We start from the raw sequence: 21,508 nt of genomic DNA on the forward strand, positions 1-21,508 counted from the left end.
AAGAAAGTAAAACTGGTTTTTAAATTTTTTATAATATATATGCACATAAGAATAGATTGATTTTTTCATAAAGAAACATTATTTAGGAATCAACATCTTTTTATATTAGAAAGTTGTCAAATGTTTTTATCAGAACATAATTAAATAGTTCAGTATTCTGTTTCATATCAACTTTTTTCAATAGAATAGCAAGATAAAATGGTGAAAATTTTTCCACATGAGCAATCCAACTTCAAATGTTATGTTCTGCACAAAAAAGCATAGTACAAAAATTCATTTCATTCAGCATGGTGCTAGAAACAGTTTTAGATAAGGTCTCCCCTCCCAAGGTTACCTCTGGAAGGTGAAGGGGGGCATATAGCTGATGGTGGTCTCCCTCAGGTAAAGGAAAACAAATGGGACCGGTTAAGGACTAGGGACCGGGTAGTGTCCCCTGAAGTTAGGTAGTGAAACCAGAAAAAACTTGAGAAGGTTTTAGAGCAAATTAAAGTGAAGAAAACTCCTAAGGCCCAGAAAATCATTGGTCCTCAGCTAGATAAGTGTTCAATTGTGGACCCTTAGAGTCAATATAATAGATTTACTGAGAAAAGAAGAGATTTTTGAATGAAAACGTGCTCTTTTCCCTTGTCCCCCTCTCCCCATCCTGGGTTTATTAGGTTTCCTTTGAAATATTATATTTAGGGCAGTAGCTATATCCAGAGAAGGCTTACAGGTTATCAGAACTGGCATGATTGGAGTTTAGCATTAAGGGTCCTAGAATCACAAAGTAATCACAAACAGAATCTCTCTCTCTCTCTCTCTCTCTCTCTCTCTCTCTCTCTCTCTCTCTCTCTCTCTCTCTCTGGGTGCTGTTTGCTGTAGAATCAAAAAGAAGATCTTGATAACTTCTTCCATATACTTAGCATCTGGCATAGGCTTTCTCTTACTGCCAGAGGGCCAGGAATTTCTTAATTGTTGGGGAGATTACTCATTCGAGTTTTTGAATGCCTGGAGTGAGGGGAATCCAGAGAGTGCATCAGGGACTTTCTCTTCCACCATTAAAAATAACCTTCAAACAGTTGCACATCTGCCATGCTCAGCTGGTTACTCACAAGAAAAGTTTTTGTCCATGGACCTCCTTGAAAACCTTTTCAAAAGCAGGGAAATATCTGTTTTTTGGCCTTGTTAGTGATTTCAGTGAGTCTTGTTATTTGCTCTTCTCCTTTCAGGAAAGGACAGATAATGATTAACTCCATCAGATCCATTATTCCCCTCTGAGTACATGATAGTCCAGCGCTCTCTCCTTCAGATCCTTTTCCAAGTAGATTGTATTTTCTCAGCAATATAGTGGAGAATGGCTCTCGTCTGAACCAGCTTCATCCCATCGATTTTCAACCATTGGCCACTTGTTGGAAGAATAGTTCAGTTTTTTTGTAACTTTTGTAATTGTTCCTTTTGTTTCAAAAAAATTTTTCTTCAAACTCCACTCCAGCTGCTGCCAAGAGCCATCGGATGGTTTTCCATTCTTCCCCTTCCATTAACGTAGTGGAGAACAGGTTTATTTTGCCATTGTGATTGTTTCAAATTTTTCACTGCAGGGCCCAGAGGGTGGTCCAGGAGGAGCAGTCCTCGGGGAGAAGGGAGCAAAAAAAGATGGCTGGGGCACACAGGGTGGGGGGCTCCATATAGTTTTTGAAAAAGACGCCCACATATTATGTTCAATTGTTTACATTTTTCCTGTCAGTCTGTAACATTTGGAGAGCTCTTCTTTTATTTTTGAGCTTCCCTCAAATCTCAGCTAAAAAATCCCATAGCTATAGAAATTCCTTTTTAGGTCCATCTCAGTTTCCACTGTCTTCCTTCTGTTGATTATTTCCAATTTATCCTTTATGGATAACTTTTTTAATATTGTTTCTTGTGTATTGTCCTCCTGCATTAGTTCAGAGCTATATCCAACCTTACTTTTAAAAGTTCTTATTAAAACAATAGACAATATATTTTTGATTTGCCATTTTTAGTGAGAGCTCTGCAGTGGCTGGGCTTTGTTTTACTAAAGCATTTAAACCAACAAGGCCCCTCCCGCCCACCCTGTGGGGCAGCATACAACCTGCCTGCCCTTTTGGACCACCCTGCATTGGGACCATGAGCTCTTTGAGGGGCAAGGACTGTCCTTTTGCCTTTTTCCTATACTTAGCAAAGTGCCTGGACCATAGCAGACATTTTAATGCTTATTGTCCTTTTTCTTACTTTGCTTTGATTTGATTTGTTTGCAAACAGGATAAAGAATCCTGATTCTTTGTTACAAATAGAGGCTACAAATTAAACTAAATGAAATTATTTTTATTAAGAATGTGACTGACTTCCTCTCAGAATATGCTGAAAACTTTGTAACTTCATTGATTAGAAATGAAATGGTGTTTTCTGGTTATTGCAGATTTCAATTACTTTCTCTTTCCCCGGTTGGTTGAAGGAAAAAAGGTTTTGTCCCCCAAACTTCATTCATTGGGTTTGGGTTGGTGGGGAATTATTCTACCAATTTTCACACTCCGATTTTTCAAATTGCTCATTATACTCAATCAATAAAAAGTCCCCTTCCTTTCTCACCCTACCTTGGCCTTCACCAAGTCTCTATAATTCAGATATTTTACCAGTAACTGCTTTGGGAAGATTTCAATTGGATAATATTTGGCAAAAAGTCAACATATTTGCTCTGTATTAGTAAACCCCCTACTCTATTCTAAATCTACACAATTGTTTTCTTCTACTTGTCTGACATTCATTTCTAGATAGAAAGAACAAAAGAAAGAATCTATGTCCTTTTGATGTATTTTTGCCTTTCATGTCCACCATATCCTTCACTTCTCTGTCCCCAGAAAAGTCATCCCATAGAAAAACAAAAGAAAAAAGAAGAGGAAAAAAAATAACCGATTGATACTTTGAACACTATGGTCATGCTTTCTACCTCTTAAAAAAGAAGAGTGGGAGTTAGAGGACATTTGTTTCTTTCTACCTAAAACTCTTTTACTATTATCTCTTTTTTTGTATTTTCACAGGTACCTAGAAAAGAAGTATGATTGCAACTTGCGGTTTCTTTTAAAAAGGCATAAGGCTGTGATCCAATACATCTTCTATGGCATTTTTATTAACAGGTACTTCAAACTGTGAGGGAGAAAAGCATCTTTTTTTTTCAGGTTTCAATCAATGGATTGGTTTTTCTAAGTGGCATGTGTTAGAGGGAAAGATTAGGCCAGAGGGAAAATTTCATCCTATCCTTTAGAGCATAAAAAAAAATGTGGTCCAAGATGTTCTTTGCCATAGAAGCCAACCATACAGAAAGTAAACACAAGTTGTTCCTCTTGAAATGCCCCAATTTATGAAGCAACACAACATAAAAAATGATTGAGGAGAGATTATTGAAATTTCCTTAACCCAACCACCATGTCTGCTGACATAGGTACTGGAAACAATAGTTTTGAGGGTGGTAATGTTGCCTTTATTTCTTAGAAAACTGATGGGTAATCTCATCATTCTAAAGTAAAGCTATGCCCTTTATTAAAAAAATAACTCTGTTAAATTCCTATTTATATGCCAGCTAATTGTTAGACAGTGGTGATCTCAAGGCAAAAAATTAAAACTATCTCTCCCTTCAGGAGCTGTGTGCTTATAAATGTGTATAGTAATTATTGAAAAAAGCCCAGCACCTTGGGGCCATTCAGTGAAGGGGGCAGACAACCTTACATAACTCAATAGCTCAGTAGTTTATCTTCCTCAAGGCCCAAAGCTAATGAAAATCTGTCCTTCAATAATGGAGGTTGATGCATAACTGCATGGTGAGTAGAGAAGGAAAAATCAGGAGAGAGGGAAAGCTGGTCTCTTCATTTTCTTTGGGTCTTTCTGGTTTCTAGCTTTGAGGGGAAGATGGAGGATCTCAGCCCTACTTCAGGTTGTTGAAGACTGAAAAAAGGACTGGGAAGAAGTCAACCTGAGAAGAGGTTGGCAGGTCTCTATTATGTCCCCTAGCCCAACTTGGCAACATTAGAGAACCTCAGGGGAAATTCCCTTTCCTTTTGGGAAGTCTGGAACTTTCTCCCCCTCCCCTCTCCCCCCTCCCCCCTCCTCTCTCTCTTTCTCTCCCCTCCCTCCATCTCCCCTCTCTCTCCCCTCCCCCCCCTTTCTCTCCCTTCCTCCCCCTCCTTTTCTCTCCCACCTCTCTCCTCTCTCTTCTCTCTCATCTCTCTCCTCTCTCTCTCTCTCTCTCTCTCTCTCTCTCACTCTCGCTCTCACTCTTGCTCTCTCCGCCTCTCTCTTGCTATCTCTGATGAGCTAAATTACCTTACTCCCAATGAGAAAGCTCTTTTTACTCTATATTATCTGGTATATGTTGGCATTGGATTTCTGTTTTTGCTAATAACTTAAATGGGATTCTTTGCTATTTGCTGGGTGTGTTTCATCATGAAAACTGGTATGAAAAACCTGGGATACTCCATTCCCCCATTAAGGAATAATGATTAAGAGATTGGTTTAAGCCTTAAAATTATATCCTCTAGATTATAATATATAAGAGAGCTGAAAGATACAATTTTTAGTTTTGATATACTCCCTCCTCACCCTCCCACCCTGACTGAGGAGAGCATAGTGGCAGATACCTATCAAGATACTAGAGAAGTATCTATTCTGGACTACTTGCAACCAAAATTGAGACAGCTTTGATATATGGGGGTAGTGGACTGGGAGAGGGAAGCATATATGTATAAAATGATTGATATTAGTATAAGCATCCTGAATCATTAAAAAGACATCTGATTGTGTTCATTGCCTTCTCATTCAGGAATCAGAAAGACCTGAGTTCACAACAAGTTTTAGACACTCATTAGCTATGGACCCTGGGAAAGTCATTTAATCTCATTTAATTCCTAAGAAGGGAGAAGAAAACAATGAACTCTAATAGGAGAAGTGACAACAAAATGAATTTAAAGGATGGACAGTGAAAGAAAATGCTAGATAGTAATTCTAACATTCTGGGCAGGGAGGTGGTGAAGTAAATAGAACACTAGGCTTGGAACCAAGAAGATTCATCTTCATGGGTTTAAATCCAGGAAAAGGCAAATATTTTCTAGTCACAAGAGTGAAGATTATAAAAACAAATAAAAAAACAGATGCTAGTCACTAGGCTAAGGCCTAAAGGTACAAATAGAAAACAAATCTGGAACATAGAGATGCCATTTTTACACTCATGTTTCAAATAAGTGAGTGGTCCTCCTATTTTTTGAGTGCTTCCAGTGTAGAAGATTTGACTTTCTAATGTTAAGTAACCACTAGGAGGTCCAATTTTTTATCCTATCCATGGCTTTCTTAGTCATGCTGGTTTAATTATATATTGTATAATTTTATATGATAGTATGGCAAACTACAACTCCTAAGCCTAACATTAGAATGAACAATCAAACAAAAAAGTCTTGAAGAAGAATCATTTTTTTTTGTGGTTTTAGTTGCTTTATAAAGGACATAGGAAAGCTCACCCTCCCTCTCCACCCCATCACATGATTAAAATAAATTATAGATTCCTCATTTCCACAAATGTTTAAAACATGCTTCACACACAAAATAGTTATCAAATATGCATATCTGCTATTTTATAGTTATCAAAGACCTAGGTTAATAATGTGCTAAATTAGTTAAAATTGGAAACTATCATATGAGCTAAGAACTAATATGAGTTCCTCTCCCTTCCAACTACAGTGTCAGAGCTTCACATTTGCCTGGTAACTTTTATGTATCCCTATATTTTTGTCCACTTCCAAACACGTGTTCCCCTTTCTCCCCCCCAAAAAAAGTTGAATTTGTCTTTTTTTCTTTTTTGTTGATTTATGGGGAAATAAATATTGACATAAGGAGAATTCTGTTGGTTAGAGTGTGCAAAGTATGGGGATTGGGAAAGCTTCCCAGGAAAAATAGAGTTTAGTGGAATCAAGCAAGTTGGGGTGGGGATGTAGCCATTGGGAAATAAAGTGGGGGGGTTCTTTAGTTTATGTCTCCATGAGACATTCTTTTAATCAGATGAAGAAATTCCTTTTAATGGCAAACTAAGAAAAAATAAAATTGAAGCCTGGTTAAAGGACATCATTACCTTTCTTCTTCTTCCCACCTAGGTTTGGTTTCAAAATAGAAGAGCTAGAATTTGTCTTTTAAAAAGTATTGATTTGAGGGTGCTGTTCATGTTACTTTTGCCAATCAACTTTCTGGACCTTGCTTGCTTTAGGTATGAAAAAATGCTAGTTATGACTCTGCTCTTCCTTGATTAAATCTCTCCTCATTATTGGTTTGACTTGGTAGTTGCTACCTATTCCCCTGTATATGTAATGAATAATGTCTTCACTTCTTTCCTTAACAGGTTATTTGGCTCTAGTGATTGCAGCTTGTGTGGTGAACTTTCATAGAGCCCTCCCACTTTTTGTCCTCACTGTTATTGTTATATTCTTTGTTATTTGGGACTACTTGATAGACAGATATGAAGATCAGATTGCTGATTTCTTGTCTCCTGGTAACAGATTCCTAAACAAGCATTGGTTCTGGTTGAAGTGGTAAGTATTGAATATATTTCTATTGTCATGGTTGGAATTTTTAGTGTGAAGTTACACATGTAATTAATGTCTGAATCAAGATTCATGCTCAAGTTTTTTCAAGTCCACATAATTGGAGTAGGGATTTATGCTAGGAGTTCCCTCCAGTGAAGGAATGACAGATCAAGACTCAAAAGATGACTAGATGGTAGAAGAGTATTACAAGGGAAATTGTGGAAAACATATCATTTGGAGAGCTTTACACATTTCCTGGCATGCTATCTGTTTTAATTAGCTTTTACACAGAGCTACTTAGAGAGGAAAAACTGAACAGCTGATCTCTGAGGTTTTTCCAGCTCCCTGATTCCATATTACTGTTATCCATTCCATATAGGTGACACGCTTAGGAAAGTTTGTATTTGAGCATCTCTAAATTCCTCAGTATAAGAAATGGTCATATGCTAAAGGAAGGAGCTGTCTCAGATTTCTCAATTTTAAGTGATTTGCTCATGGAAAACTCACCTATAGAGATGGTATTTGTCTATCACAAATTCCTCCTGTCTGAATATTAATACTGTTAGTATTAATTAAAAGTTTGGACAAGTTATCAATTTGTCATTCCCTGAGGCAAAAATGGAAAGTTCTTCAAAAGTTTAACTGTAATTTGAAAACACATCAAGTTATCTCAACAATCCTCTTTCCTTTCTCTCAGGCTGATGTGGATCTTACTAATTATAGGAGTTCTTTGCTGGCTGATTTTTGATACAGCCAAACAGGGAACCCAGTCTCTGGTATCTTTTGCTGGGCTTGTATTCTATGTTCTCCTGATGTTAATATTTTCTAAATATCCCACTAGGGTAAGTACTAAGGAAATGTTTGTATTCATTTTAATCTCTTGTCTATATTTTTAAGCACTTGCCTTTATATATTATATATAAAGTATGCATTGTGTACATTTTTTAATGTTTTATTTATTTATTTTCTTTCTTAAACTATTGTCATTTCTTAATTACTCTCCTTTCATTCCTCTTTTCCCACAGTAGAACCCTCCTTTTAATACAGACATGTTTTCTATTGTTTGGCCTGATCATATAACTGTAGTCAACTAAAAATCCTGTTTCAATTGTTTTCCTCAAAGAGTCAGTCAATCTCCTTCCAAAATTGAACCTATCACATTTGGATCAAAAGTCCCAAGCCAACATATGTTCCAGCATCATAGATCTTGACTTTTTTTTTAATCTATAATTGCCTAAATGTGAATAGATTGACATTTTTACTTTTTATCATTTCTCCAAAAAATTGTCTACAATATCCTTAAAAAATAAAAACTGGACAACTGACCTCTTGAGGTCTTTTTCAGCTCCCTGATTCTAGAAAAATAACATATTGGTGTTACCTAATTCATATAGATGACATAGGAATGTCAGTTATTGGGAATCTCTTTAAAGATTATTAATACTGCTTTTTTGACAACAAACACCATTCTCAATCTATATTTGAATTAATGAGAGAATTGCTTTAAACAGAGAAAAGAGTTGATCCCCAGAACATTTACTGTCACATAATCATAATCACTAGGAATTTTCAAACCAGAAGCAACAAAAGCTTTTTAGTGTAACTTTTGACCATCACAAATGCTGTCTCAAATACTAATCAGTACTATTTCCTTAGTTCTATATTTTGGAGCTAATCAACTCCTAATAGCTAATAGTATAATAGGAATTAAATCATCAAGACTGAATATCAATTACATTATTCTCAAACATTTTAGTACAATGGATAAAAGTGGACTGGACTTGAGAAATTCAAGTTCCAATACTTTTATTTACTGCTTATGTGACCTTGAGCAAATTACTAAACCCTTTCTAAGCCTCAGTTTCCCTCCTCTGAAAAATGAGGATATTGGATAAAATGCTCTTCCAGATCAAAATATAGAATCTTATGAAAATTGGCAAATGGAAGCAAAATTCTGCCACAGAATTTAAGGGCTGTATGGAATTTGATTGGTGCCACAATGAAGTCTTAATGATGGCACTATTTGAGATGAAATAAGCAAAACTACAACTGTTCTTTATTAAGTATTTCTCAACTTTTTTCACTTATTGACACTTGGATTGTCCATCTGTTATCTCTCACTTTTCCTACCTAACCAATCATTTCTAGTGATAACTGTCTTGATGTCTTATTTCTCTTTTGACATAACTCATTTTTGATGGCATAATGTCTACCATGCATCTTTCCATTGCCTTTTGGGTCTCCTTTGTATCACCTATCACCTTTTGGACCACAATTCTAATTCTACTAAGGTCATGATTCACAGTCATAAGGCTTAAGAATGGAAGATATTGGTATTAAAGAAGTAGAACTTCAGCAGAGGAGAGCAGCTTGGAATCCCTGTAAACATTGTACAGTTCCCAAGATGCAATCCAATTCATGTAATGAAAATATGAACTGGTTGCCCTTCTAACTTCATGTCTATAATCTGGACATTAGGCAATTCTTCATTGTCTTTGTTTTCCCTCATTTACTTTAATTTTTTTTTGTTTTTTTTGCAAGGCAAATGGGGTTAAGTGGCTTGCCCAAGGCCACACAGCTAGGTAATTATTAAGTGTCCTGAGACCAGACTTGAACCCCAGGTACTCCTGACTCCAGGGCCAGTGCTTTATCCACTGCACTACCTAGCCACCACCTCATTTACTTTAATTTTTAGAGATGGTTAAGCTCATGGTGACCAGTGAGGAATCCAGTGTTATTATGAAACTCAATGCAATCAGTACAATCTCATTCATATATACAGGAATATCTGGGCAATTTTAATCATCTAGAGGATGTATTTCTTTTTTCCATGGTCTTAACGAACATCAGGTAAAAATGAGCATTTCCATATCCAAAGTATAATAAAGAGAATTCTATATGCATCTCTAGTACATACAACTTGTTTATTCTTATAATTATATAATACATTTAATTAGGGATTTTCACAGAACATTTTTCTTAACAATGGAGACTACCTTATAAGGAGTATATATTTCCCTATTTTCTGCTTACCTTGAGGTTGATAATTAAAGATTGTTAAATAAATTTATCTTTGTTCAATGAATAGAATCTTGAATCTTGCATAATTCTCATATTTTTTGTTTTGTTTTTGTTTTTGGAAAGCAATGGGGTTAAATTATTTGCTCAAGATCACATAGCTAAGTAATTATTAAGTGTCTGAGGTCTGATTTGAACTTCAGGTCCTCCTGATTCCAAGGCTGGCACTCTACTGCACCACTTTGCTGCCCCCAATGTTATCATATTGTAAAAGAACCTTTAAGATGGCATTTTACTATAGAGGTAAAAAGTTTTTGTGGTGGGGGGGGCATGGAAAATAATCCAGCAAATGACTCAACTATAGAATATTCTCTACATGTTTCCTCAACTGTGACTGTGAAAAAATGCTCTGCTGTGGAAAATTAGCTACAAAATACCACCTATTCCCTTTTCTTATTTTCAAGGATTTCCTCAATTTATGCTTAGATTATTCTTATCAAGATCAGATAGAAAGGAAGAAGTAATTGTTTAACTTTTTGGTCATTATGCCATATATATATTTTTTTATTTTTATTTAAGGCAATGGGGTTAAGTGACTTGCCCAAGGTCACATAGCTAGGCAATTATTAAGTGTCTGAGGTCAAATTTTAACTCAGGTCCTCCTGACTCCAGGACTGTGCTCTATCCACTGTGCCACTGATTTTTTTTTGATGTCTTCCCCTCTTTGGGAGCTGTTATAATTGTGTGCAGTATCTCCTCATCTGCATCCTTACTCTAATTATTCTGATCTGATTTCATAGACTCCCACATTTTTTTGACTCCTGCATTTTTGATCAATCATTTCTTATCTGTTAAGCTTTAGTCAGTTTCATTTTTCTGATATTAATTCTCTTCTTTAAAGAAAATAGTCTGGCACATAGTTATATAGCTTCTGAGTAAGAAAAATCAAATTATAAAGGCTCTTTTTCATTTCTTGATATAATTTACTGCTTTCCAACATTTCTATCACCCAGCATTTATTTCTTTCATGTCTCTCTTCCATAGATCCATCCCACATAACTCAGAATTTGGTTTAATTCTTAAGATTTCTCTACTTAATCCTTCATGTTGCCACATAATGCATTTATCTTTATGATCTTTTTGCTTATCCTCACCATGAGTGCTTCAAGGCAAAGTGACCGAGTAAATTGAAAGGAAATTTCCCATTGCTTTTGTACTTCAGATGTAGCCACCATTTCCTTTACTATTAAGAATATAGTGTCACCTACTTGTCATGAGTCACTGATGTAAACTGTTTCTCATTATTTCTAATTATCTAGTGTTCCATATGTTCTATTACTAGCTTTCCATACCCATCCTTGAATTCATTTGCCTTTTCTCCTGTTAAGTTTACACCTTTTTGATCTGGTTCCTCTCTGTTCCAGTTCTCAAAGTGATCTGCTCTCATATATACCACCATATCACAGTGAGAGAAAAAGACATGTCCCATACATTGGTCATGTTTTGCCTTTCCATTTTCAAGACAAGAAAAAAGGTCATTCTTATATGACAATTAAGAATGAGCAGGAAATCAAGTTTATTCTCAGTGAATTGACACAGATTTTCATGATATTTATCTGTGGTGTAGAAAGAGAAGGTGTTGTAGTGGATGTAGAGTTATCACTAAAATCAGAATAACTTAAGTTTAATTCTCACTTTTGATACATGCTAATTGTATGACCCTAAACAAGTCTTATAAACTCTCAGTAAGCCAGGACACTAAGTAGCAGAATAGCTGAAATACATTAGTAGAGGAATTCTTCTCAGGAATTTCCTAAATCAATGTAATCACAGATCCAGTTCAAAAGTACCAAACATTAGCCTTTTAGTTTTAATTCTACATTACTAAAACAAATTTTGGTTTTTGAAGGACAAATTTCATGATGGTTCTTAGTCATTTTTGTTCTTGTTTAGTTGCTCTTTCAGTCATGTCTGACCCCATTTGAGGTTTTCTTGCCAAAAATTTTGAGTGATTTGACATTTCCTTCTCTAGCTCATTTATTTTTAAAGCTGAGGAAACTGAAGCAAACAAGGTTAAGTGACTTGCCCAGGGTCACACTGACTACAGAGTCTAAGATCACATTTGAACTCAGAAAGAGGCATTTCCTAACAGTCCCTATTCGCTATCTACAGCACTACCTAGCTGCCCCAAGAATGATCATATTTTTTTTATAAAATCACATTTAATACAAAACCAAGAATGGGAATCATTAATTGGTATCAAACTATTAGAACAAAAATTAGATATGGTCTTGGTAAATTGATCACTTCTTGAGACTGCAGTGTTGAATCTTGGGGAAACTTGGTACACCCAAAACTAAAAGTTTTATTTGGGAAAGAGCTAATAAGATCTTTTTCAAAAGATCTCCTTTTGTTTAGATTAATAATAGAGAGCTCCCCAGATCAGGCTGCTAGGGTCATTCCACTCTGCATATTTCTTGATAATTACCCTTTTTGTTATATAGTCACTGAAAGTGAGCCCCTTGCCAGTATGAAAATGAAAGATGTAATCTCCAATTAGTATTGAGTCCTTTATTATAGCATTTCTAACTTAATAATAGCAACATCTCTGGGTTTTTTTCATGCATAGGTGTTCTGGAGACCTGTATTTTGGGGAATTGCATTACAGTTTGTTTTTGGTCTTCTTATTCTGAGAACTACACCTGGATTTGAGGCATTCAATTGGTTGGGGAAACAAGTACAGGTAAAGTCAGTCATTGAAGGTCATGCTCAACCATGGGACCTAAAAACTTTTCCCCCAAATTCAACAAGCATATTTTTTCAATGATTTTGATTTGTAAAGTAAATTTTATTGGAATCTTTAATCTAGATTTTCTTGGAGTATACCGATATAGGAGCCAAGTTTGTCTTTGGTGAAAAATACACAGACCATTTCTTCGCTTTCAAGGTAGGAATCACCCCCTTTTCTATATAAGTCAATCCAGAGCTATAAATTTATTTTATTTGTTTTATTGATGAACAGGCACTAAACCAAACTAAATCTTTCTTTAGCAACCCAGCAATGGATGGAGAAAAAACCTTTTTTTCCTTAAGTGGTTCATGTGTTTTTATGACTTTTCAGTGATAGTATAGATATACATATTTAAAACATGTTTTGGGTGATCAGTCAGCTAAATCATTTTCATATAATTGTATTTGTTTTATATTTAACTGCAAAGAGACTCTAGTGGTAAGATTATATCATCTTTTTTTTCAAACTTTCAAAGTACTAATATGTCTTCATGAGTAGGAACCCCATGAAGAATAGTTTTGGGGTGGCTAGGTGGTACAGTGGATAGAGCATCGGCCCTGAAGTCAGGAGTACCTAAGTTCAAATATGGCCTCAGACGCTTAATAATTACCTAGCTGTGTGGCCTTGGGCAAGCCACTTAACCCCAATGCCTTGCAAAAACTTAAAACAAAAAGAATAGTTTTAAGCAATGTCAAAATTTAATAATTGAGATAAATAATCTCTATAAATTTTCACTCTTTTAGTTTGCCATTTCTTAACCAAAAGATATATAATTTAAACACAGTCCTCTGGAACAAATTTTAAGTCCTATATTTGAGTGGATTATGTTGTCTTCCTTTATACTATTATGTATATTGAGTAAGCTATTCTTGTATATTATAATATCACTGGGTATACTATTCTTGCTTTTCTGCTTTCGTAGCTCTGTCTCACATTATTCAAGTTGTTCCTTACATGTCATACTCAGTCTTATTTGTGGCATAAGATACAATTACCTTCAGTTAATAAAAAAAAAAAAGAACAACAATTTGTTCAGTACTTCCTATATCTTAGGATATTTGTTCCCATGATTTTTTTTCTAATTATGATTATTTTGGCCCAGATAGGGCCTCTATTTCTTTTTAATTACCTTCTTGGAGATCTAAATCAAATAGTGAAACAAAAGGACATGAAGAGTTTAGGAACCTCTCTTATATATTTCCAAATTATTTCCAAAATATTTCTATCAATACATAATGTTGTATTGGTATGAATGGGAGTGTCTATCTTCTCCACCTTTTTTTCAGCTTTGTCAATTGGGGGGGCAGGAGGGAGAAGGACAGATGGGGCAGCTAGGTGGCACAGTAGATAGAGCACTGGCCCTGGAGTCAGGAGTACCTGGGTTCAAATCCGACCTCAGACACTTAATAATTACCTAGCCATGTGGCCTTGGGCAAGCCACTTAACCCCATTGTCTTGAAAAATCTAAACAAATAAATAAATAAATAAATATCTCTGGGATCATAGGTAAGTCATTTAACCTTATTGAGACTCAGTTTACCTATTCCTACAGATGATAATAAAAATACCTGAGGCATTTAAACCATAGGGTTGTTGTAAGAGTCAAAAGATATATAGGAAAATTGCTTTGCAAACCTTAAAAGCAACATATGAATTTCCCACTACTATATATTATGCCAATAAAAAAGCTTCTATTTACACAATCCTTTCATTTCAGGAATGACCCTATCATGTAGTCAGCGCAAATACCACTGTCTTTTCACAAAAAGGGATCATGTAGCTTCTGAGCAATAGATCAGGACCATTCTTGAAAACATGGGATAATAGATTTTAGAGCTGGAAAGGACCTCAGAGATATCTATTCTAACTCCAATTGAAATAATACAGATTAAGAAACTGAGACCTAAGAAAGTAATCACCAAAGGTTTGATTTCAGCCCAAGACTTCTGACCAGCATTTTTTCTACTGCCTCTCAGCTCAGGACTCCCATGGTTCTTGTCACAGACTAGGTTGGCTGCTTCCCTGAAATGAGAAAAATCTCTGGACAACATACATAAATTATGAGTAATAAAACTACATTCAATTCTCAACGTTTTTCGTTGCTATAAGAAAATCTTCATCCACATTACAAATAAAAATGGCTATTTTCTTAAAAGAAACTAAGCATATACTATTTCATTAAGCCTCCTAAAATACAGTAACTGAGAAAGGCACTACTGTTCCCATTTTATAGTTGGAGGAACTTAGGGAAAGAGGGCCAACCAACACAACAAGACTTGAGCCAAGATTCTACAAGGACCATAGTCTATTCACTCAAATATAGTTCATCATTCTTTTCAAAATACCACAAGAATTCTCACCTGGAACTCTCTTCAATAGAAAAAGAAAAGGAGCTTGGCTTCTAGGACAGGGTTCTAGTTTGGGTTCAATCTACCTTGCTCCTTCAAGCCTATTCTTCATCTTCAACCACCTTAAAATTTGAGAAGCTTCATTTCTTATTTTATCTTACAAGAATAAAAACTCAGAAGAAAAAACAAAACAACCAAAGAGAATATAAGAAGATAGCTTTCTACTCACTGCCACGATGTTGTTTTCTCAATATTCATTCTCCCAAACCATCAAACATCTTTGCTAAAGCATTTTTCTTTGTTCCAGCAGTTTTTCCTTTCTGACCTGCAGTGGAGCTATGTCTAAAACAGTGGCAAGTGGGAAAGGCTAGAATAAGTATTTAACCTAACCAGAAGAAATTGATGGGGTTTTTGTTTTGTTTTTTGGCAAGAGAGCAGCTATCTGGCCACAGGCCAGATGGACTAGGATTGGAATGATTCTTTTTAAGTCAGAATGTCCAGACTTATTGATTCAGTGACCAGCTTTCATCAATAATCATCTCCCTTCCCCCAGCCTTTTCACCTCTCAAACCTACCTTCCATAGGGAGAAAGTGTGAATATTGACAAGTAACTCAAAAGTGGCAGTTTGGGGTTTTCATATTTCCTATTTTAGTTAACATTTATTAGGATAATCATGAATCATTTTAAAAGTCTATTTCCTGAATAGGTTTGAAGTTTGACATCAAAATTTCCTTACCTTCTCTTCATCTGTAAAATGTAAAATCATAATGCTTTTACCCTAAATGTTGAATGTTCTTGGCCAAAGACCTGAAAGTGCCCATGCCAGGAATGAAATTCAAAATAAAACATTAGGGTGGTTAATAACCCATTTCTTAGCTTGTAAAGGATACTTCCTACCCTGGTGGTCTTCATACATATTGTTGGGAGTGGGGAAAGATTTTCTTTAGGTTACTGCTCATGTCTAAGTTATATCTCAGTTAAAATGAAAAGATTAGCTTTTAATGGATCTGTCCATGGTTTTCAGGAATACTTATCTTGCCCATTAAAATCAGGTCTATAAAAAGCATGAGAGAGTGTGAATACTGAATAATGGAACAAATGACTTAATAATATATATTATTAAAACACTTTTCTAAATTATATGGAGTGCTCCTGTACATGCTGTCCTGGATTTGGTCATTTGTACCTCTGTTATTCACTCTGACCATTCATTTGGGAGAATAGCAGTCATACAAACTAGAAATGGTGACCTGAAGAAAAACACTTGGAAAAATTTCACAAGACTTTCCCTTTTCAAAGTTCATTCTCATTCTTGTGGTGTTTAGCTAGTTTCAAAAATAATGTGAAGTTTTACAGGATCGTATGCTGGTGAAATTTCAATATAGAAAAGGGTTCTGTATAGCAAAGCAAAGCAGATTCAATGACAATACATGGTGAAGAAGAATAGTTTTGAATGATCTAGTTATATTAAATTCCCCAAAGCATCTTCAGTATAGCAGAAAGAATATTAACTCTATTTAAAAACTAAAGAATCTCGATTAAAATCTTAATTCTGTTGTTTTACTAGCTATGTGACCATAGGCCGTTATTTAACCTTCCTGGGTTTCAGTTTCCTCATCTGTAAGAAAATGGAATTGGACTAGATAATGGTCTCTGATTCCTTACAACTCTATTTCTTTGATCCTTATAAGGAGAATTGAGGGGAAGTACATTTGTTGTGGAATAGGGAGGTAGGTAATAGCCCTGTATTCTATGCTGATCACATCATCTGAAATATTCTAAGAAGGTCATCTGGAAAATGTTTGAAAGAAATGGAAAGTGGGTCAGTGGAAGGAGTGTTGACTTTGTAGTGAGGGGATTCACATTGAAATCCCTGCTCTGGCACTTATTATATCTGTTCCATTCTATAAGTTAGTTACCTTCTCTGAGCATCAGTTTCCTTTTCTTTAAAAGAGCTCAGATGGCTCAGTTATCCATCCTTTCTAACTTAATCTAAAATCCCAACAATCTACTGAAGCCTATGGTTTCCTTCTCAAAAAAAAAATTTAATGGAAAAAAATCACATAGAATTTCAAAGGAAATCAATTATATGTAAATGTATTTTTCAAACTATTTAAAAAACATATTCACAGACCCTCTGAAATCAAGGGGTTCATGGTCCTAGATGAAGAACTCCTACTCTAAAGCATCTTTAAGGAATTGTTATTTCCCAAAGAAGAAGAAAATTAACTCAATCACATTTGTTTTTGTTTTTGCACTAGGTCTTGCCAATAGTGGTCTTCTTCAGTACTGTGATATCCATGCTCTATTACCTTGGATTCATGCAGTGGCTCATTAGAAAGGTAAATTCAGATTCTATCAAGTGTCAGCATGGCTACGATCAAACTGAATCTTTCCTGGGAAACACTTGATAAGTATTTGTATTTCTAAAGTACCATAGTACTAAGATGCACAGTGACAGGAGACTTGGGATATAGTAAATAAATCCCAATATGTTTGTACAAAGATGATTAGAAACTGAAACACAGAATATGATCTTAATAGCCAAGGATGTCAAGTGTTTCCATGAAATAAAGAAGAGGTATTACTGCTAAACTGCTTCTAATTGCCTGATCTTCCCCCCCAGAAAAAAAGAAAGCCGAGAATGCTTTCCTGGCTGCTACATTTGATTTGTAGCAAGTACAAGTGTCCACTGGCCCAAATCAAGGCAAAACACTATGGAGGTCACAACAATGAGAGGAATTTATGTCTTTAGGAAAAGGACTTTGCATACATGGATCACAACTGGAACCATTTCTACATGATCCAGGAAGTTCCTTCAAATCTCCTCTCAAAAGGACCCCTGGTGATTTAAATAACCCATTTCCAGGCTTCTGGTCATTATTTCATTTCTAATCTGTTAACAACTGACTGAGTTAAAACCATTTTTAAAAAGCTGGTTGTCCATGAAATGAAAGCAGAGGAAACATTTCCCCTGGATCAAACATTCAGAAGTTATCACTTCCTGGGACAATTATGTACTTAAGTAACTTCTTTGTTGGATTTTTTTAATCAACAAAAGATTTCCTTTACAGATTTCTTTTTTTTTTTTTTACCCTTTTAGGTTGGATGGTTAATGCAGGTTACTTTGGGATCATCTCCTATTGAATCTGTAGTTGCTGCTGGCAACATATTTGTGGGACAGGTGAGTTATTGTTCCAAAAATGGACTCATCAAATTAGATACTCTCTGGAAAGTTCAACTTTTTGAAGGTAAAAGAAATATTTCAAGACATTTCCATTTGGTGAATATTGTTTGAACTTTCTGAAGCATATCAGAAAATCAATGTACTTGGCATCTACAAAGTCTAGTTTTCTTACAATGAGTCATGCTCCTTTCTAAAGCTAAAACATTTTTTAGCTGAGAACAGAATTAGGAATTAATGCATATTAGAATCTATAGCCTCCTAGATTTTCATGTGGTCATTAGTTAAAATATCTTTAGGAAAATAGAATTTTAGACTGGAAAGGAACCTTAAAGTCCATCTAGTCCTTGATAGTTTTTTGGGTTTTTTTCCCAAATGAAAGTTGATTATGGCCTTTATGGTTTTGCCTGGAGTTATTGAGAAGTAAAATAAGTTATTCAGCATTGCAGTTTTCAAAGGCAACTTTTGATAGGGATTCCTAAAGCTTCCCATGTCAATTCTCTATTCCCTCTGCTACATTGTCTCTTTGCACACTTTCTTGTTTGTTTAGTCATTTCCTTCAGAAAGACTTATGTTCAGATTTAACCTTTGAGGCTTATGTGAGCACATAAACAAGTCATTTAACCATTATGAAGCTCAGTTTGCTCATCTCTGAAACGAGTGGGTTTAATTGGATGCTCTCTGAGGTTCCTTCCTATTTTAATTCTGCAATTCTGTGAGCTAGAGTCTAAATGCTTGCTCTGGCCTTTGGAAATTGGATTTGCAGAAAAATGTAAGTCACCCAAAAAAAGACTTGGCCCTAAAACCTGAGCTGATATCTATTCCAGGCAGGTTGATTATTCTTTCTGGAAAGCCTTGCTAACCAACTGGAAAAGAGGGCTTAATAGTATAACCCCATACTTACTTCCCTAGGATCTGAAATGACTATGATTCTAGTAATAAAATCTCTCAGGACTAATTAGGAAACCACCTTGTGTTGCTTACCACTTCCTGCAGAGTAAAAGGATTTGAAAGGCTGGTACCCCTAAGCCTCTCTTTAGTTCACAAGATGCAATTCAACACACTCAACTTGACAGAACAATTAGTAATAATGAAGGAAAAATTGTAAAATTGCACACATGCTTCCATGGTTTTCAATTGGGTAATTAATATGTAAAAAATGTAGCTTATATTAATAGAGGGTCCAGAAGCTGTAAGCTCTCTTCCCTACTGGCTTTTATGACACCTTTCCTACTGGGCACAGGTTTCAGTTCATTTTTTCTTTTGTCAAATGTTTATTTATCATTTAATTTTTTAAAAATCTATTTTCTCTCCCTTTATTTTCACAGCCCCATCCCAGAATGGGTGTGGATTTGGAGGAGGTCCCTGGCTCAAGGGTCCTCACTTAAGAAATCATTTCTGGGAATCTAACATATGTCCATTTTACTTTTCCTCTGTTTCTGAGCTGTCAATTTGGGGAGTAGGGATGCTAAAGAGGAGACTTTTTTGATAGGATTCATGGGATTTAGCTATCTATTTATCATATATTTATCCATCCAATTATTTCTATTCTGAATTTAAATACCAAATAAAATGGGTATTTCTGCATAGTATATGTATATATTACTTTTTAAATATATAACAAACTTTAATTTATTATTATTATTATTTAAAATTTAATTTAAAAAACTTTCAAAGCTATCCTGCTTATATGTACTTCTTTTTGGCCATCATGCTGTTCTCTTCTTTTGCATATTTAAAAGGATGCTTTCAAATTTCTTCTCTTCTTTGATATTCTAGTTTTAGATCTCAAATCCTTTGACTTGGTAGAAGGGAGAAAGGGGCCATAGAGTCCTAGGAGTTCAATCCTAGGTCAAGATTTAAGATAAATAACAACAAGATTGAGGAAAGTTTTTTAATCTTCTCAGTGGACTGGACTGATTCCAGTATATGAGACCACTAGGCAGTTTCTAGGCCAACCCTAGGAAGTAAAAAGTAGGACAAATTGTCCCACGCTAACAGATATTCCAGCCGTGCTTCCTGGAAATGTTCCTTCCAAATTGCCAAGTACCTTTTTTTTAGTAATGATCTCTACTCTGATGACTTCTGAATTCAAATCCTGCCTCTTGGTATTTCCTAGGTGTACTACCATGGACCAGTCAGTTAACCTTACTAAGGTTTGTTTTTACAATAAAATTCGTAGTACCTACTTCAAAAGGTTGTTGAAAAGCTCAAGTTGAAATCATGTATGTTAAGTGCATTGCCAACCTGAAAACACAATAACATGTTCTTATTATAATTTATATTATATATATATTATAGTATATAATATAATTCCTCTGGCATAGGACAGTCTTATTTCTGAGAAAAGTATTGAATAGAAATTCAAAGCAAAGCAAAAGCAATGATATTAGTAATAACAGTAACTGATATTTACATAGAAACTTCAAGTTTGCAAAGCTCTTTACATTTCTTATATGTTACTCATAGCACTCCTATGAATTAGGTACAAAAATTTAAAAATTGGTTTTCCTTTTATTTTGAACATTAATACCACACATGAACATTTTCAAATACAAAGAATAGTAAAGGAAAACTATGGATTAGCATGGTTAGCACCTTCAGAGTGAGGATTTTTATTTGAGAGTTTTTAATTTCATTTTGTTTTTTATATTATTATTTATTATTATCATTATCATTATTTTTTTGATAGGGAGATATTTTCCCTGCATCCCTACATCTACCATCTCTTTTAACAAAGAATATATAAAATAATAGGAAAAGAAAAAACAATAAAACCAATAAATACATTATACATATTGCTCTCCAGCCCAGGACCCCACCTCTCCAAAAGAACTGGAAGAAGTATCTTCTTTGGGAACAAACCTGGTCATTATTTAAGAACTCAGGAAAAGAAAAGATCCAAATATTTGTACAAAATTTAAAGTAGGGTTCTTCTCCTGGGCTCCTGAGAACTATTTCAGAAAGTCTATGAACCAAAAGGGAGAATTTCCATCTTGATTTTTACTATTCTTTAATTGAAAAACAATATTACCTTTAATAATTTCAAAACATTATTCTGAAAAGGGGGTCCATATACTTTATCATAAACCTTCCAGTGGGTTCTATGTCACAAAAGAAAAGTTAATAGCCCCTCATTTAAAGAATGACCTATTTCAAATTATTGATTTTTGTTTGCAGACTGAATCTCCGCTTCTGGTCCAACCCTATTTATTACATCTCACCAAGTCAGAACTTCATGCAATCATGACTGCAGGATTTTCAACCATTGCTGGAAGTGTCTTGGGTGCATATATTTCTTTTGGGGTAAGTAAAAAGACTTCGTAATTTCATTATGGAAAAGGCAATCTGTTTCTCTTGCCTTCCATTTCCTTTCCCTATCTCTCCAAGTGAAGAACAAAGATATAGGGGCAGTGACAAGGTTTGTGGTTGTCCTTATTAGAGACTATAATAATATAAAAAAGGATTAGTATCTCACCTCTGTATCTCTGCCTCATCAGCTATTTCTAGAAAAGAACATGAGTTCCTTTTTTATTTATTTGCTTTTCCAAAAACACGCAACGATAGTTTTCACCAATCTTTTTTTTTACATTTATACAAGTCTTTTTTACT

At 35.1% G+C, this 21,508-nt stretch overlaps 1 protein-coding gene and 1 pseudogene across 1 annotated transcript in view; one reads left to right on the plus strand and one right to left on the minus strand.

The window, feature by feature from the left end:
- Positions 1-963: 963 nt before the first annotated feature.
- On the minus strand, positions 964-2,546 carry LOC141496416 (glutathione S-transferase-like; annotated as a pseudogene).
- Positions 2,547-6,009: 3,463 nt separating this feature from the next.
- SLC28A3 (solute carrier family 28 member 3) overlaps positions 6,010-21,508 on the plus strand; it is a 56,251-nt gene continuing 40,752 nt past the window's right edge. The window contains exons 1-7 of the mRNA XM_074196627.1: positions 6,010-6,560; positions 7,252-7,396; positions 12,202-12,315; positions 12,442-12,519; positions 16,974-17,054; positions 17,816-17,896; positions 21,077-21,202. Of these exons, the coding sequence (XP_074052728.1) occupies positions 6,346-6,560; positions 7,252-7,396; positions 12,202-12,315; positions 12,442-12,519; positions 16,974-17,054; positions 17,816-17,896; positions 21,077-21,202 (840 nt within the window). The 5' untranslated portion in view covers positions 6,010-6,345. The remainder of the gene's footprint in view (positions 6,561-7,251; positions 7,397-12,201; positions 12,316-12,441; positions 12,520-16,973; positions 17,055-17,815; positions 17,897-21,076; positions 21,203-21,508) is intronic.

The sequence above is a fragment of the Macrotis lagotis genome, chromosome 8 (genome assembly GCF_037893015.1).
Source record: "Macrotis lagotis isolate mMagLag1 chromosome 8, bilby.v1.9.chrom.fasta, whole genome shotgun sequence".
NCBI classification, from domain to species: Eukaryota; Metazoa; Chordata; class Mammalia; order Peramelemorphia; family Peramelidae; genus Macrotis; species Macrotis lagotis.